This window comes from Sabethes cyaneus, chromosome 1 (genome assembly GCF_943734655.1).
Source record: "Sabethes cyaneus chromosome 1, idSabCyanKW18_F2, whole genome shotgun sequence".
Lineage (NCBI taxonomy): Eukaryota > Metazoa > Arthropoda > Insecta > Diptera > Culicidae > Sabethes > Sabethes cyaneus.
In genome coordinates, this window is record NC_071353.1 from 97,349,791 (window position 1) to 97,369,327 (window position 19,537).

Genomic DNA, 19,537 nt, shown 5'->3' on the forward strand with positions numbered 1-19,537 from the left:
CGTTATTTCTCGGGTAGTTTTTCAAATAGACCTATGTGACAACAGGGCCCGGCATCGTCGAAACAAATAAATGAAACTGACTTTCTCTTATCTTCGCTTCTTACGTGAAGTGACTTGCTTCACTTGTTGAATAGAACGTTTCAAGCAAGCTTCAGTTGAAGTTGGCAGCTGTTTCAATTGACGACGGCAGAAAGTCAGGCACGATTTGTCGACATTGACAAAGACAACTTTAATATGCGTTGCATTGTAGGAAATGTTACTCAAATTCAATTCATTTGCATTCATAATTGCTGGCCTTTTTCAGAATATTTGATAGAAAAGTACAAATGGAAAGTTGAAACCGATAGTCATGACGAAGTGAAACCCGTTTCGCTGACGCTGACTGAAGCCAGTTTGAAACTGAAGCAGTGCTGCTTCTGTTGAAACCGAAGCTTTACAACTTCATTGTTGAGTGACGCTATGCAATTGAAGGTGACGTTGTCGGGTCCTGGTGACAATGAGAGATTCTTTTCGTGTCTCCTCTCTTCCGCTATTTACGATGATACTAACGCATTTTAACACACTAGCTTTGCATGAATACAAATCAGAAGAGTGAAGGGATATGGGCAGGAAAATTTCTCCTTTTGGAAAATCATTTCTATCTAAGGGCCGCCCTTATATAAATTAATAATTTAAAATCCATTTTAAATTACTTTTTTGGTAGGAGCAAAAATTTCGTCCTCTGATCAAAAACTCGAGAATCCCTTACTTCATAGACGGCTGGTTACTGTACATCTCTGCCGTGAAAACGTTGTGGAAGGAACCTTAAGTTTGACCATGGTTTCAAATTCCAATGAACCAGAAATTTATCACAGGATTGCTTGGAGCATTTTTTTTTCCATTATTCGTTGGCGCAATGGAATGAATGCCCATAGATCCATATAGTTTACAGTTCAAATCCGCTTACAAGGCTGTTGCAATTAATCAGCTCCTTATTCCTAAAAAAGTTGGTAACGTCGAAGCGGATGTGAGTAAGCACATAGTAAATAACGAAGAAATACGCAAACTTCAGATAGTTTCTAAGGAAGACTTTCCATCGGCCAACAACCGAAAAACAGAGAGCCTAAACGACCTGGATGAAACAATTGACACAAATCAGTTATCTAGTCTCCACTGGGTTACAGGGTGGGCATGTAGTAAATTAAAACATCAGGACTGTATAAACAGGGTTGCGGTCGGCAAAAATTTAACTACAGATCGCATGGCACTAGCCAATTTCAAAAAATATCACGAAGGAGTAAATATACAACAGCTTAGTAGCAACATTACGGCGTACTTCATAAATGTTACTATGATATTCAAAGCAAACTTCGAAGATATTTTGGGGGCAGACACCGTGGGAGTAAGAGATGAACTAATAGTAAGAGATGAACTAAATGTGCAATGCAGTTAACGGAGAAATACTTAAATGTTTTAATTTGTGCTAAGCTTCGCCAAATTAACGATCATTTTAAATCAACAAACGAAGACCGAAAGAATTCCAAAAGAGTAGCCAAAGCGAAAAAATTAAACGTTTTACGGCTATCAGACGTGATGAGAGAGGATACTCCGACATGCAGTCAATAGTTTGAGGGTAAGTTTCAAAAAGAAATTACTGCCTAGGTTTGGTAAATATAATTTAAAACAAATATTTACAAGATTTTAATATATTTTGCTTCTTTTACCAATTTACACAGATAATTCGAAGTCTTCGCCAAATGCAGATTCATCATTTTTCCGCTATCAGGGCATCTTTGCCGGTTAAGGGTTTCGGCCTTCCTCCAGTGAAGCTCTACCTTGTTCAGGCACCAACAAAAGCATTCTGGGTCCTAACAATCAAAATCTCTACCGAGTGATTGGTATCCGTTGTGAAAACAGCCTTCCACTCCGTTGTCAAAGTCCTTCGTTGCCAAACGCAAATTTACTATTTTCCCGCTGTCCGGGTATCTTTGCCGGTTGATGGTTCCGACATTCCTTCGGTGAAGCTCTGCTCTGTTCTAGCGTCAATAACTGCATTTTGGAGCTGGATATATAATTCTCTACCGGATATATCATATTAAATGCGAAAACATCTTTCCACTCTGCTGCCAGAGTCTCTCATTGCGATTTGGTAAATTATTCGACTGTCGTTCGTCAATTATGGACCACCCAGATGCCCAAAAAATTATAATTTTATACTTGCTATTGCATTATTGAAAAATGTCAAGCTTTGCAGAAACACAGATTTCGATCAATCAGAACTGAGCGTGGCCTTTTCGTACATGAACATATTCGACATATTGATACGATATAGTCAATCGTGATTTTAAGTTCCCTCCGACGGACGATCACACGGAGAATAATCGATTTGGCTGGTGATGTGATTGGATGATGAGTTAAACATGAAAGATTAAATCTGTTGAAAGATAGGACCACAAAATTCATTTTGTAAGGAAGCGGTAATGGCTTGTTTGAGTTTAACTCTCTTGACAAAGAAAACGTGTTGCCAAAATAAAACTCTGTAATAGTGCCTATCATTTTAAGAATTGTTGAAAAAGAGGTGTTTGCTTCGAAATTTATCACTCTCTAATGTAACATTGTAAATTTTACAACAAACAGTCTTAAGTAGTTCTATGTCAATCTTGCGGTCGTGGCTATACACACGACCCCTTTGATTCTTGAAATGTCTTGCATTATTTGGTAATTGGTTGGTAAGTACCTATAAAAGCATAACTGTCGCATATGGATCCCATTTGGCACCTGTTTGACGATTCGCGCATATCTGAAGTCGACAGATCGTCGGATAGGCCATCCTTGATGAATTGACAGTTCATTACGGGATTTCGTGTAAGTGGGAATAGGGTTTTTTTCTCTCTTCCAATGCGAATAAACATGACGAACTTTATTTGACATATGAGATCGCCCTGGTTTGATTGTACGTTCGAAACAAATCCAATTAAAACATTGCAGGTAGTTTCAATTTTCAGAAATATCGGCCGTGTAGAATGAAAAGCCAATCCAAAATTGAAGCTGTGATTGAAGATAGAATCAACAAAGGGCGAATGTCTCAACAAACCGAGTGAGAGATGATTTTCTTATACTAGTTCAGCAAAAAATAACTCACCTGTTTTGTTTACATTTGCGACATTCACCCTTTCGTTAATTCTAACTAGAATTATGTAAAGAAAACTGTGATGTTTCCAATCATTTAATACTCTTTCATTATGTTTTGGCAATTAAATACAGCTTCTTGGAACGACATCGTTTTCGAATAGCCCCCTAATGAAAAACTTTCATAAAGCATTGCACGCAGATGTCAGTGCGTTTTTTTTCGTCCTAGATTTGACAGTGTTGTGGGGTTTGTTTTGATTACTTATTCGCAAGACTCAGAAGCAAAAAACTGCAAAAATGACAAAAATATATGTTGTGCAGAACTGATATCATTTTTCTGCTTCGGAAAAGTCGGGCATTTCCGGTTTCCACAAACAAGTGGTACGAATTACAAGTAATAAACTCACTAGCAATAAAATTAGGTTACAAAGGGAATCAAAACAAAACACACAAAAACGTCAAACCAGAGTTGAGGTTAGGCACCGTGCAAAGGTTTATTGGTATTTTTAATCTCATTTCTGTATAAAACTAAATAGCGTGCACATTTGACGTATGACAGTTTCCACATTTGTCATCAACACTTCTATAAGATGAGAACACTACACACATGCTGCAAGTGACATGGGATGCTTCTGGTCGTTTTGTTGTCGCGTGCAGCATATTTCCTGCCAATTCCAGAGCTTCAGCAGCCAGATATTTCATCACGGCAGCGAAACGAGTGCTCCAGCTCCAACACACTGCACTGCACACACACTGCAAAAGTGCACGAGTAGAGCGTGACTTTCGTTTGCCCTGGCAAACGATGTTGGCAGTAGCTCCGCTAGCGTTTGAATAATGCTGTTCGCCGGCTTACCTCGTGTTATGTACCAGAGCAAGCGACAAGAATCGGCCACACCTATTTTTCATGGTCCTCCATTCTATCATTTACGTAAAATAAAATAGAGCATTTCAATTTTAGTCTGAACAAAAGAGCAAAGTTACCAGTGAGCCGTTCGCCTTTTGCTGCCAAAGAAAAATTACGCTACGTATTATTACTGTAGCATTGGTGATGGATAAATTTGAAAAGTCTCAAGTTGCAAGTTTCCTACTGTTTTACCTGACTCACTGCGAATATGCGTATTATTGAAATGAAACGTAACCATACGTTTTATTCGTTTATAACGCATATGCAGTTAATATCGATAACAAACGATTTTTTATAAGTTGTGCTTTTGTTATTGCATTTAATTTGTAAAAAGTTGCATAAATAACAATTCAGTTTCACAATACAATTATTGCGTACTACGGGCACATGAAATATAACGTTTAAGTACGTTATTTTTAATGATCAAAATTATCGATATTTTCGATACAAGGACAATATTTTTCGAAACCTTTCGAACCAACACGATCCCGCGAATACAACGCATTTCGCAGTGAGTCAGGTAACACAGTAGGTTTCATCAATTACCGAAAACCGTTCGTTGAAGAACGAACAAATTCTTATATGAAGATGCAAAAGATTTTACTAAAACTCTTTCATTTTATTAAACCCATGGTTTCATTCATTTTGACGTTTGACCGAACACATTTACCTGGAGCTGGTATATTTGTTGGCTGCTTCTTACCTTCCGAGACGGCCAACTCAACCAGTAGCAACAAGCGAACAGAAGCGCGAGAGGTAATCGGTTAAAATTATTTGATAAGAAGCGAACAATTAGAATCAATCCAAATTAAATAGATTTAAAATCAGTGAGCGAAAATTCCTCAAATTTTCATGAACATTATGTTTTGTCCTTAAAAGAACATTTTGTCGACGCGATATGTTGGAAATTTAAGCCTTCTTTTTCGTCTTCTTGGGCAGCAACAAAACAGCTTGGATGTTCGGAAAGACACTTCTCTGAGCAGTGGTGACTCAGGACAGCAATTTGTTCAACTCTTCGATGTTGCGGATGGCCAGCTGCAAGTGACGATAATTCTGATCGTTTCGTTGTCGCGAGCAGCAAATTTCCTGCCAATTCCAGAACTTCAGCAGACAGATATTCCATCACGGCAGCGAGACGAGTGCTCCAGCTCCAACACGCTCAGCATACTTTCCTTTCTTTCATACTTCCTCAGCAGCCGATGAACACGACCAACTGACGACGATGTGCACCGTAAGGCAAACAATGTTTCAAATATAACCTTTCAAATTATGCCACGGATGTGACTCGAAAACTGCCTGTCCGATGTGTCGCAAGCTAGCTGCTTGCCGATGTGTCTGCAACGAAAACCCTTGACCGAATGACGATGCACAGTAAAAGGCAAAGAAGTCAAAACCATATCGTTCACTGGCGGGTGGCGGATGAGTCGATGGATTCTTCGGTTTGTTGGCGTCTCGCTTTGTGAATTTGGATGTCTTCGTTGCCTTATCCGTGGGAAGCAGCAACAGCTGAAGCTCAAGAATTTTCGATCGGATTCTATAGGGCGTAAATTAAATACAGTCATAAGGAAGCTTAACCCATAGCTCATATCGTATATATTTCTGTCATCCGTGCTAGGGAAGTACTGACGAGGGATGTCAAAAATATGAAAATAATTCAATTTTTCAATGACGCGCATTGAAAATCAATAGTTTTCTGTATTTTCAATATTTTCAATCGATTTTCCAATCAATTGGTGTAAATATCTTGGAAATCTATTGAAAATTGACTAAAGTATAATTCGAAGCGTGAAAACGCGTTTCTACTTTGATGACGTCATTTCCAACAACCAATCACAAAGCGAGAATTCTGGTAAAACATAGGTTCATTATTTTCAATTTTTCAATAGTTCAATTCTTAGAAGATTTTCCGATCGATTGGTGTAAGAATATTGAAAATCGATTGGAAAACCGCTGAGCTATTAGCGCTTAAAACCATCATTTTTCGTGACGCTCGCATTTTTCGATTTTTTTGGAATGACACCCTATCTCAAAACTTGCCGTAAGACGTAGTTCTACGTCAAAAAAAAAAAAACAAAGAAACCAGTTGATGATCAATTTTTCGAAGAAAACAGAAGGAATTCGATGTAATGCATAAAAAACTGTTAATTTTTATGCAAAGCAATTTTCCAAACATCTTTAGTCAACGAGTAAGCAAGAAATAAGAGATTTTAAACATTTTGACATGTATTGTTAAGAACTATAAGCCCTGAATTGATTTATTTTATGATTTCTATTAAGTGTCCGGTACTGGGAGACAAAATTTTTATATAATGATTTTGATCGATTTCTTATTTGACTTCTAAAATGGTTCATTAATGATGCAAGTACATGTAACCTATTTTTATTGAAAAATAGACTTCGGAATAATTCTTCCAGCGAATAATAACTGATGTGTTGATTTCATACATGTTAAAATCATTGGCGGAACTAGGGGGGCTAAGCCCCCCCTAGAAGAGACTTAGCCCCCCCCTAGAAAAATTGACTTGGCCGACCAATAAAACGGTCGAAAAAAATTCCGAGGCTATAGCCCCCCCCCTAGAAATGAGCGCTAGTTCCGCCAATGGTCAAAATCCAGGTGTCCGGTACTGGGGGACTTCCCCATGTACTCTTAATCTCCCAGCTTCACAGCAAGGACTTATATGATGTAGTACAAGAATGCCTAAATAAAAAAAGCAAACAAACTGAATATACCACTAATAAAATTTACTTCTCTTCTTTCCTTTTCCTCTTTTACGTTTCTTATTCTTCTTTTTGTCACTTCTTTTCTGCAGAATCCTTCGCCATCCTCTTTGAATCACCCGGGCCGCGTGCTCGTTTCTAAAATTCTCAACCTGTTCTTCAATTAAATCTGACTCCAACAAATCAACGTTATATTTTAATTCGTTGAGCCTTTCTTCCTGAGGATCATAAGCAGACTGCTTCCAGTACACGAATTGACTGAGCTCTATTTCCAAATCAGTTACTTCTTTCATTGGTTCCCCAACAAATTTATCGTACTGTTTAATCCACAACTGCAGCTGAACGGTTAATTTTGTGATTGTTTTGCGCTTTTGACTGTGACTATCTAGCAAGTTACGATATTCTTGATGCCGAGTTAAATCCAGATCTTTTTTAGTTTCCTCATCCTGCAACAATCTGTATTGTCGATCTCCCAATTGTTTCAGATCTAACAATTCCTTTTCATTTCGATCAATAATGTCTTGAATCTCCCGAGAACTTTTCTCATTCAATACGAAAAGTTTCAGCTTAATTTCGTCAATCGCATGTTGTGTGCTGCGAATTTTTTGTCTCAAATTGCGAATTTTCACTTTGTTGGCCAAAATAAGCGAGGTCCACTTGAATTTTTCTTCATCAGCTCGTCTGTGATTATACTGGAAAAGTTTTTCCTCTTCAAGTGGAACGATCTGACGGAGGTTGTTAATTGCATTTAGAATAAGTTGATATTTTTCTGTGTTCTGCAAATAAATAAGCTGAAGTCCAACTGTATGAAAACAGGATCGTACTGCGTACCTACCTTATTCTCCTGGTATAGTCCTGAAAGTTTAAGCAAATAGTCAATTAACTCGGAGATATCTGTGCTAAGTAATTGGCTAATTTCATTGTTAAGTATTTCGCGACGTTTGTTATCTTTCAAATTTTGAATCCCGTAATAAACCGTAAAAAAGAGATTCAAATTCCTGCTGAGTTCATCTAAAACTGAATTAATTCGTTTTTTCTGTAAATTGAACTTGATATATTTGTGAGAATTGGCATCTTCCTTCAAACTTATAACTGAAATGCTTTTGCAGGGATATATTTTCATTTTTCTTTTCTTTTGGAATGATTTGCAATTCGTTTTAATATGTGTAAACGATTTCTTTGACAATAATCTTACATGGCTTGCTACGGACATTTTAATCTGCCGCTAAAAAAATAAACGAATAGAAATATAACATAGAATTATACCAACAGTCTCCGATTTATTTATAACTAACTGACCTGGCAAACTTCGTACTGCCACCAATTGTATTAAATGAAAAAAGCAAAGCCTTGGTGCTACTGCCTTCGCGGCCGGCTGCTGTAGTGCAGGACGGTTGCAGTGCTGGTGCTGCGACCTTGTTTCCCTTTACAGCCTCTCTTAGTCCAGATTCGAACACGCAACGGCTGGTTTTTGAGGTCGTACGCACCTCGACGTCAACTGAGACGCTTTTTTTAAACTAAATTTCAGAAATTGTAAATTTCGGATGCACACTCAGTACTTTTATTACACGGTTTGCTTTTTCGATTATTAAGAACAGGGAAACTTAGGGACCATTCATTAATTTCTCAATACATTTTGGAGAGGCCCGACATTCGTCACATAGTTTATAAATGGTCAGTTGTACCGTTCTTGAGTAATCGAAAAAACAAACCGAGTAAAAAAAGAATTGAGTGTACTCAAGATATAATTTACGTTTTGAATTTTTTGAGAAGTTTAGTCTTTGGTAAAATAGTTAACTGACAGAGCGTCTGTTTCTTGCAGCGGTGCTTGGAATTGATTGCTTAGTATCCGTTTGAAACATGTGAAAAATGTTACTTTTTTATTTCCCAGTACAGGAATAGTGTTGGTTATCAGTTTACTTTTGGTAGCGCATCTGCTGCGGTTGACCGTTTGATGATATGCAATATACTTTCAAAACTTTCTGAGTACACAATAATTTTTACCACCAACTATATTGTATTTGCCGCTGAAATGTGTGATTGTTATGTTAAATGCCACCAAGATTTATTCTATTGCTCATTGCTCATTGCTCATTGCTCATTGCTCATTCGCCCCATTATTATTAGTAATTTTTATGTTTTAAATTATTCTACCATTTTTTGACACCTTTGAGCATATTTGTTATGTGTAGAATTTGAATTTGTTTAAGTTTTACAAAAAAAATAAAATTTGGATATTTTTGAAAAACTTGTTCAACTTCAAAATTAAAAAAACCGAAAGAGTGTCCATCGATAGCTCTTCACCTGATTTTAGGACATAATTTAAGCTATCTTTAAAAAAAATTAGGCAAATCGGAGAGGCAGGTTTTGAGATACTTGACCTTTTATGATTTTTATCATGGTTTTTTTCTTTTTAGATTTTAAATTTGCAATAACTTGAGAACAGCTGGGCCTAAGAAAAAACTTTTTATGACATAATCTGTTCAAAATGATGCCTAGAATTTGATTTTGTTTGTTAAAAAACTTGTTAAATTTCCAAGATTTAAAAAAAGAAATCCGAAAGTGTGTCCATCGATAGCTCTTCACCAGATTTTAGGGCATAATTTAAGCTGTCTTAAAAAAAAATATGTAAATCGGTTTTGAGATAATTGACATTTTAAAATTTTTATCATGGTTTTGAAAAATTTTGCCTTTCTACTATATGTAAATATAGTAGAAAGGTATAGGAATCATTCGGAAAACCGAAAATCGAAAGAAGGCCCAGTGGAACGAATGCCAGAACGTCAGGGCCATTGGACTCAGTTTCGAAAACTGAGCATTTTCTCTCTCTTTTTGTGTGTGTGTGTGCGTGCGCGTGCGTGCGTGCGCGTGCGTGCGTGTGTGTGTGTGTGTGTGTGTGTGTGTGTGTGTGTGTGTGTGTGTGTGTGTGTGTGTGTGTGTGTGTGTGTGTGTGTGTGGAATGCTTTTATTCTCACTCATTTTCCTCAGAGATGGCTGAACCGATTTTGATTATCTTAGTGTCAAATGAAAGGTCTAGGTATAGTTGCTATTGAATTTTATACCGATCGGACTTTTAGTTCAAAAGTTATGTATAAAAATACGAAAAATATGGGACTTCGTTATCTTATAGATCCCCTAACCCAGCGGTTCCCAACCTTTTTTTGGTTCGCGTACCCCCTGACGGATTTCCCTATACTATTCTGCAGTGAACTAAAGTTTTGGCGAACCCCTGGGGGTTCGCGAACCCCCATTTGGAAACCGCTGCCCTAACCGATTTGAACAAAATTAATTTTAAATGAAAGGGGAGCTTTTTAAAACCTTAACTTCTAAATTGCATGACGAATGGACTTGTAGTTTGAAAGTTACATAAAGAAATGTAAAAAAAAAGTGTTGAAAACATATTTTTATTACATATAAACTCTTATTCAATAAGAAACATTCTATAATTTATTATTATTTGAAAATTGATGTTGAGATCTATCAAATGAAATCGAGTTGTTGAAAATCGGACGATTTATTCAAAAGTTATTCAGACTTAAACATTCAAGTACATACCTTATATTAAACCGTTCAAAACGTGTAAAACCAATATATATCAATCAAGAGTCGATTGTAATCGATGTATGTATGTATGCGCAATGTATGTAAGCATATATATATTTATTTATGTATATATGTATTTATGTATGTATACGTGTATGTATGTATGTATGCATGTATGTACGTATGTATGTATGTATGTATGTATGTATGTATGTATGTATGTATGTATGTATGTATGTATGTATGTATGTATGTACGTATGTATGTACGTATGTATGTATGTATGTATGTATGTATGTATGTATGTATGTATGTATGTATGTATGTATGTACCCAGCTGCTCTACACAGTTGTGTTTTCATCTAAGATATATTACATAATTGAAGTCAAGCATTTAAATCACTAATAGAAAAATTTTGAGGTCAATCTTTATGTTCTAGATATCCTTTTTTTTAACGTGAAAAAGGAAATATTCGTGCAATATTTTCGTAATAATTCAGAAATCTTGTTTTTGAAAGATGATAACTTTTGAGCGTATGGTCAGAAAGCTGTGGTTGAAATATCATGATATTTGTACACACAGTTTTCATATGAACATTTCACATTTTACACATTTTTTATATTGTCAATTCAAAACAAACTTCTTATGTGTCAGAAGCTCCAAAAGCTAAGGCCATCTACAGATCTTTTGTGTCCACATACATGTTTAAATCACTTGATGTGTTGATAAAGCTTACAAATATTTCACATCCTACTGTGTTACCTGACTCATAACGAATATACGTTATATACGGGGAGGGTATCGTAACTCACTAACTTTGTGGTTTTTCGTTTAATCTATACCTATAAAAAAGGATTTCTGTCTGTCTGTCTGTCTGTCTGTCTGTCCGTATGTTCCTTATAGAATCGAAAACTACTGAACCAATCGGCGTGAAAATCTGCAAAGGTTTTAGTGATGGTTAGAGACCCCTCCCCTCACTAAGAGGTGGGCTCCCATACAAATGAAACACAAATTTCTGCATAACTCGAGAACTAATCCAGCAAATACAACAAAATTTGGCATGTGGGTGTTTTCGGTGACAAGAATTTATTCTATGGTATTGAGACCCCCCTCTTTATAAGGGGAATTATAACTCCTCTCCCTTTTAAGAGGGGGGGCTTCCATACAAATTTCCTCATAACTCGAGAACTAATCAAGCACATGGAACCAAATTTGGCATGTGAAGGTTTTCGAAGGCAAGAATATTTTCTATAGTGAATTAGGACCCCTCCCCACTTCAAGAGGGGGGGCTCCAGTACCAAAGAAATACAAATTTCCTCATAACTCGAGTAGTAATTAAGCAAATGGAACCAAATTTGGAATGTGGGTGTTTTTGGAGACAAAATTTTTTTCTATGATGAATTGGGACCCCTCCCTGTTTTAGGAGGGGGGGGGGCTCCTATACAAATGAAATTCAAATTTCCTCATAACTCGTGAACTAATCAAGCAAATGGAACCAAATTTGGAACGTGGGTGTTTTTGGAGACAAAAATTTTTTCTATGATGAATTGGATCCCCTCCCTACTTTAGGAGGGGGGGCTCCTATACAAATGAAATACAAATTTCCTCATAACTCGAGAACTAATCAAGCAAATGGAACAAAATTTTGCATGTAAAAGTTTTCGAGGGCGATAATATTTGCTATGGTCAATTAGGACCCCTCCCAATTTTAAGAGGGTGGGCTCCTATACAAACGAAATACAAATTTCCTCATAACTCGAGAACTAATTAAGCAAATGGAACCAAATTTGGCACGTGGGTGTTTTTGGAGACAGAAATTTTTTCTATGACAAATTGGGACCCCTACCCACTTTAGGAGGGGGGCTCCCATACAATTGAAATTCAAATTTCCTCATTACTCGAGAACTAATCAAGCAAATGGAACAAAATTTTACATGTGGGTGTTATTAGAGACAAAAAATTTTTATATGATGAATTGGGACCCCTCCCCCCTTTAGGAAGGGGGGCTCCCATACAAATGAAATACAAATTTCCTCATAACTCGAGAAATAATCAAGCAAATGGAACCAAATTCGGCATGTGAAAGTTTTCGAGGGCACGAATATTTTATATGGTGAATTAGAACCCCTACCCACTTTAAGAGGGGGGGCTGCTATACAAACCAATTACAAATTTCCCCATGACTCGAGAACTAATCAAGCAAATGGAACCAAATTTGGCACGTGGGTGTTTTTGGAGACAAAAATTTTTTCTATGATGAATTGGATCCCCTCCCCACTTTAGGAGGGGGGGCTCCTATACAAATGAAATACAAATTTCCTCATAACTCGAGAACAAAGCAAGCAAATGGAACAAAATTTTGCATGTAAAAGTTTTCGAGGGCAAGAATATTTTCTATGGCGAATTGTGACCCCTCCCAACTTTAAGAGGGGGTGCTTCTACACAAATGAAATACAAATTTCCTCATAATTCGAGAACTAATCAAGCAAATGGAACCATATTTGGCATGTGGGTGTTTTTGGAGGCAACCATTTTTTCTATGATGAATTAGGATCCCTTACCTTTTTAAGAGGGGGGGCTCTCATACAAACGAAATTCAAATTTCCTCATAACTCTAGAACTAATCAAGCAAATGGAACCAAATTTGACATGTAAGTGGTTTTGGAGGCATGTTTTTTTTCTATGGTGAATTGAGACCCCTCTCTTCTTTAGAAAGCGAGTTATGGCCCATCTCCCCATTAAGAGGGTGGGCTTCCATACAAATGAAATGCAAATTTCCTCTTATCTCGAGAACTAATCAATCAAATGGAACCAAATTTGGCATGTGGGAGTTTTAGATGGCAGAAATTTTTTCTATGGTGAATTACGACCCCTTCCCCTTTTAAGAGGGGGGCTCCCATACAAATGAAATTCAAATTTCCTTATACCTTGAGAACTACTGGAAATGGAACCAAATTTGGCATGTGGGAGATTTTGGAGTCTTGAATTTATTTTACGATAGTTAGAGACCTCTCACCCCTGTGGTAGGGGGATATGGACTCTCATACAAATAAAACAGAAATTTTTGCGAAACTCAAAAACTAATCGAACTCGAGAAATTCGAGACTCTTCCATAAAACATTAGTCAATACAAGACCACAAAAATTATCTATAGTAACACTAGATCATTCAGGACGAGACGGTCGCGAGTGTTGCCGGTGACCCGCCGTCGGAAGCGCCGCCCACTGGGGAGCTAGCAGAACTCGAGATTGTGACAAAGACCATCCGAGATTCATGATTTATGTACAACACAGGTTGATTTGTGGCAATAGGAAGTTTGTCGGGTCAGCTAGTTGATCATAAATTCGAATATAGCATACAAATATCAACTATGTAACATAAGAAATTACATGTTTACTCCAAAAATAAAAACATGAGAGATTTTAGAATTTCGGAAATAGGGGTGCGTTATGAGTCAGGTAACACAGTAGAAAAAAAATATAATTATTGTACGCAGTACGTTCTTGTAAATTTTACTATTAAAAAAGGATTTTGAGGACTACGAAACTGATATTTAAAAATATAGTCGACTTATTTAGTATTTTTTTGAAACGATGATTCTACAATTGATGAAGGGACGGTAAGGGAAAGTAATGAAGAAGGATTTTTTGGGAATGGAGGAGAAAGAGTGGAAAGGAAGGGGGCTTTCCCTTACCGTCCCTGCAGCAATTGTAGAATCATCGTTTCAAAAAAATATTAATATATGCCTGACCGCATTTCAAGGTCATGACTAAAATCACGAGTTTGGTCAACTTAATTAGGCCATAACAAATATTTTATAAAGTTTTTGTCCTTCCGGTGTTGGGCCACTGAAAGGGGGGGGTGGGATTCGAAAAAAAAGAGATTTTTTTAATCGAGCAATGAAAATATTAATTTGAGGCATTTTTACTTAAAGTTTAAACGTGAAAACCAAATCTATTCTTGCTTTTAATATATACGTTATTATTTTCCATGCGAAAATTTAAAGACAAAAACGAAAGAAAAACTACATGGTATACAGTCCTAAGGGTTGTACGAAAGGGTGACGTAGGGCTGTGTCATATAATACTCATTACATTGATAACATGTTTTAATCGATGAAGTATAACTTTATGTCTGATCATTAGATCAAAGACTAATGCAAACTGCATTTATGGCATATGCATATTTGAGTATCTGTGAGTATCATTGTTTGAGTATTTATTTGTAAAAGAAGAGCGAAATATTTTTATTTGATTCTTCATTTAATCAACGGTTGTTTTGAAAAAACCGTTTGAAATTGTTTGGTGACCCTGAAAAGAACTATGTTTGCGCTGATAGCACTTCTTAAAAATAATTACTGTTGCCAATATATAGATGGATGTCGCTATTCGGTCCTTTAGACTCTAGGATGATGGTTGCCCGCTAATACAGGAGTGATAGGAAATACCAAATTACTGTAAAGTAGAATTGGATTAGTTTTATCAAAATACTGACTGTCCGTCAGTGCGATCGCGCGATAAATGAGCAGACGGCGAACCTCGTGTGCTATTTTATAGTCACTGGCACTGCCGTTGCTACTTGTAAGCTAATGTAGGTGTGGGAGAAACTAGATCGGCTGCTGCTGCTGCTCAAATAATTATCCGAATGGAACGTTAACCATTTAGAAAGTGTAGAAGAATCTTTCCATTCTTCAATTACTATAGTTCTTATAAGAACTGTTTAAGACCACAATGTCCTGCTGCTGAATTTGCTGCCCGTCAGTCGATCCGTTTCCATCTGCCTTCAGTGTTGGTTTGCGATAATTGCTATTGAAACTGCCGCCAAAATGCCATCGGGTATGCCTCGAATTGCCATTAATTGCCGCAAAAGTCCTTGGAGTTGCATCCAATTGCCGGTGTTGCCGCCAAAATGCCATCGTTTTTACCTCCAATTGCTGTCGGTGTTGCCACCAAATGCCGTTGGTTTCGCCACCAATAGCCGTCGATGATAAATACTGACCGTCCGTCAGTGCGATCGTGCGATAAATGAGCAGGCAGCGAACCAAGTGTACCATTTTATAGTCACTGGCACTGCCGCTGCTACTTGTAAGCTAGTGTAGGTGGTGGAGGAAACCATATCGGCTGCTGCTGCTTAAATGATTGTCCGACACTGATTGAGCAAGCTATCGAACAATTTCGCATGTCTGCGATGGGGATAATGCAAAATGTAACGTAAAGTGCATCGTGTGGGATTCACGTTGGCCATTGCCCGCTGATTCCGCTTGTCTTCGGGGTCGGTGTTGCCGTCAATAGCCATCGATGTTGCCAATTGGATTGGAAAAGGGGTGTGGCTTACAACGTGGTCTCAAAGGTTATCATTTGGATCCAAAAACTTAGGTGTATCTAATTGTCGTCCGTGCCTGTGAAGCTAGGCGATCACAAGGGAAATGTATGGGAAAATTCGACCTTGAAACTTTACACACATTTTCACTATTTAGCGTATAAAAAATTATGATTAATATGTTACTATAAAATTGCTGGACATTTTATCTATCCAACGACATATTAACTGTTATGTTTCGTTTAGTAGTATAGTAGCTATTAGCGTTTGAAATATTTCATTCAAACGTTACACTTCTATTTTTCGTTTTTACAAAGTGCTACCCAGTCCCAGCATAGTAAACAAAGACGTAGTCCTACGTCAAAAAATATTTTTGTTCAGTTTCAATATAACACATTGATGTGTTCTGTAAAGTTTAAGAGCATATTATTACAAGAAACTTTGCTGAAGGCAGCAACCTTCTATCTCTTCAGCGAAGATAGAAAAATCTAATTTATTTTACATGAATTTGTAAAATCAATTTTTCCATTTTAGCTCGTTTTGTAATTGTTGTATGACTTTTTCATGTTGTACAATCAGTAAAAATACACAACTTTGCTTGTTTAGGAACTGTAGAACTTTGATTATAAAAAATACCCTAATTTTGACCCCGAATTACCCGACTATCGAAAGACGGATACATTCAAAATATTTTACATTTGCTGCATTCAGACACCATTTTACCATATGAAGAAACGAGAGAAAATTCCAGTTTGGGCCAATTGCGGTACACCGCACATACTGATTGCTTCGTTTCTGTGATGTCAGTTTTTGCTGATCTATTTTTCTAACAATTTAAAGTATTAATGCATTGAATAATTATGGCATTTTGCTCATAACAAGTTTATTGAAGAATATACGTTAGTAAAACATCGATTTGTAACTTTATAACAATATGGCATTTTAAAACCTACACGTGTTGTACAAAATAGAACAGCGTGAGTAACCGAAGGTTAATAAAAATTGATGAAATTTATTCAAGAAAACTTTATTGAGTTAAATAGAATGCAATTACAGGAAATTATGCATAGCTCAAAAACCTATAAACTAGACCTTTTCTACGCAATGTATATGTTGAAGAGTAATATTTCCTCTTACAACTTACTTTTACTTGTACTTACTCAAATTAGAAAAACTCGTACTCAGTACTTACTCAGCAACTTTATGAAAAAAGGATCTATCAAAATTTATAAGTGCTCCTATTTTGTTCAGATTTTGTAAACTTATTCAATTTTCAAAAAAAATTATGTAAACAAACGCTCTACGCAACGTTAACGTAGATGAAGACCGTATAACAAAGGTTCCTTTCACCACTAGGTGGATTAAATAGGGCTTTACGTATAAACCTGACGCAGACCAAAACACAACAACTGGAAAAAGAATCATGCAATTCCGTCCAGCCGTTCTTTAGTTTATCCCTTACAAACAAATGCACCAACTTGGTTTTATTATACAGATTTTTCACTTACGAAAACTTATGACTTATGAAATCTTGTCCTTGGTTAACCGTTATGTATCTTACGACATGAAAAACACCTTTAGCAAAGCAGCAAGGGTACCGTAATCTGCGAGCAAATCGATCACAGGGGTGAAATTATTTTACGGGAAACCAAATTTGGTTAGAAAATGGCTGCCCCCTAGGAGAGATTTAGCCCCCCTAGAAAAATGGACCTGGCCGATCAAAATAATGGTCGACAAAAATGCCGGGGACTATAGCCCCCCCCCCCCCCCTAGAAATGTGCGCTAGTTCCGCCAATGGTATTGTTACGCCCTAAAATGCATCTGTATTGGCATAGCCCACTTTACCGTGTAGTCAGTGCTTCCAGTACTGTTATATTTGCCTGAAACTTGTCGTTCCTTTTATCGATCCGCTATACATTAACGAACGTTCAGCAGTACATGATTACTGTTTGCAAACTAATTGAACTTTCCATATTGATCATGACGTATTCATAAAATAGACTATTATATAATCTGGAACTAGTTGCTAGATATTTAGTTCCGCACATATTGCGTTTACACTACATTACACTCGTTACACTAGGGGTAAAAACATCCCATCAAGAAGACTGGAATCTCTTCCTTGCGCCCGTACAAATGACAAGCAACAGAAGCAACAGCGCACCCCTCCGGACAAAAGTTGAAGCTGTGTGTAAATGTATAAGTGGGAAAGGAAGTGTGCGAGCGTGGCAATGCATTGCATACGTGTTCGTGTGGATGTTGATTTACACACACTACTTATGTGCTAGTTCAACTTTAACTCGGCAGATAGCATTGCTGTTACTGTCGCTCGACTTTTGGCAGAGTTGCCAGTCTTCTTGATGGAATGTTTTTGCTAAAGGTTTCCAAAAGAACAGCAACATGGTATCAAATGGTCTTGTTTTTCATCTTCCTTCAGTGGCAGAACGTTCAAGATTTCCAGGCCCACTGGACCGATGACCGATAACAAGATAGCCACTTGCACATCACTTTCTTGCCGAAAATTACCTGCTCCTTTCATTCAAAATTCAGAATTCCAGAGTTCGTCTATTTGAATTATATCCTGCCATTGTTTCTGCATTACAATCTGAAATTCTGAAATTCACCACTTGTCTAATAATTTTGGCCCTGCCGTATCCATAACTGCTTGCATTACAATAAGCTGTGTAAAAACTTTATATTAAATATATTGATACTGATGCTGAAATAGTTGCGTCGGGTGTCCCCGACGGATCGGATAAATTACTATAACTACCGCGGCATGCTCTCCCAGCTTTTGTTACGTCGTCTATCAACGCGTCGAAAACCAAATAAATGGTAGGAAGAGGCTTCAGAAAAAACGTGCGCTTCCCACGGATGGTGGCAATTGATGGCGATGAATTCGAGGTGGTTGATGAGTTCATATATCTGGGATATCTGGTCACTACCGACAAGAATACGAGTAAGGAGATTAAACGACTCATTCTAGTCTAGTTGGAAATCGAGCTTAGCTGACGATGTACAAAACGCTAATAAGGTTGGTAGTCTTCTATGGACTTAAGACAGTAGTTTTGCTCGAGGAGGACAGACAGGGGTTGGACAAAATTATCGGGACAGGCAAAATTTTGACGAAACTCTAACAACCATAACTTTTACAAAATATTTAAAATATTTTTATATTACAAGATATTTTTAGATAAAACCAATTGCATTTAACGAGGAAATTTTTTCTATTTTTTCTAAATTATTTCAAGATTCGCAGTAGCTAGTGAACACCGGAGATATTCTGGCTTGTCTGTAGGTATGTCGAAAATAGATTTTTTCCATAGTTTGTATCTTTTTCTATCATAGTAATTGTAACAGTTGTTACAAATCGTCCCTAGTTTTTTTTTAAAATGTGCATTTTGTTTTAGCAACTATTGTATTTCTATGTTAGTAATTGTTAGTAGGATTAGAAAATGAAAATGTAAATATGTATGTTAATTTGTTAGTAGGTTACACGAACTCAGAAATTGTTAGAATAAGAATGGCAAAAATGGGGACATCAACCGCAGCTGCAAGAAAATGCAACCCTGAAGTAGGTGGGCATAGTTAAAGGTAAAAGGAGAAGAAAATGGTGGGTGGCAAAAGAAAGGAGGAGAAAGGGGTAGAAAAACCGCCATACGATCAGATATACCGCGGCGTTCGTGTGATAAGGGAGTGAGTGGATAGATAAGAAAGCAAAGTTTAGCCGAAGGAGCTTAAACAAAAGCATTATTCAGATAACTTAGTCCTGTGCCAGTTTCAAATATGGCTTAATACGTGAATTCGTCCTAATAGGACCTTTTCCATTGGATTTTATTGGATTTTGGAATCCATCGTCGATCCCTCACCTCACACGAGTCGGCCTAGGTGGTGCATTCCGCCTACGTCTAACCGTTAAGGAGACCGGGCACCGACGACCCGTA

At 37.2% G+C, this 19,537-nt stretch overlaps 1 protein-coding gene across 1 annotated transcript; it reads right to left on the reverse strand.

The window, feature by feature from the left end:
* Positions 1–6,744: 6,744 nt before the first annotated feature.
* LOC128745990 (dynein regulatory complex protein 10-like) lies at positions 6,745–7,943 on the reverse strand. Its single transcript, XM_053843045.1, has 3 exons — positions 7,926–7,943; positions 7,566–7,766; positions 6,745–7,506 (listed from the first exon to the last, which is right to left on the reverse strand). Exons 1-3 carry the CDS (start codon positions 7,941–7,943, stop codon positions 6,745–6,747), a joined length of 981 nt encoding a protein of 326 aa, XP_053699020.1.
* Between the last annotated feature and the right edge of the window lie 11,594 nt (positions 7,944–19,537).

Coding starts and splice junctions, on each gene's coding strand:
- LOC128745990 (XM_053843045.1), bottom strand. Junction 7,507..7,565: donor GACTATACCAGGAGAATAAG/GTAGGTACGCAG, acceptor ATTTATTTGCAG/AACACAGAAAAATATCAACT.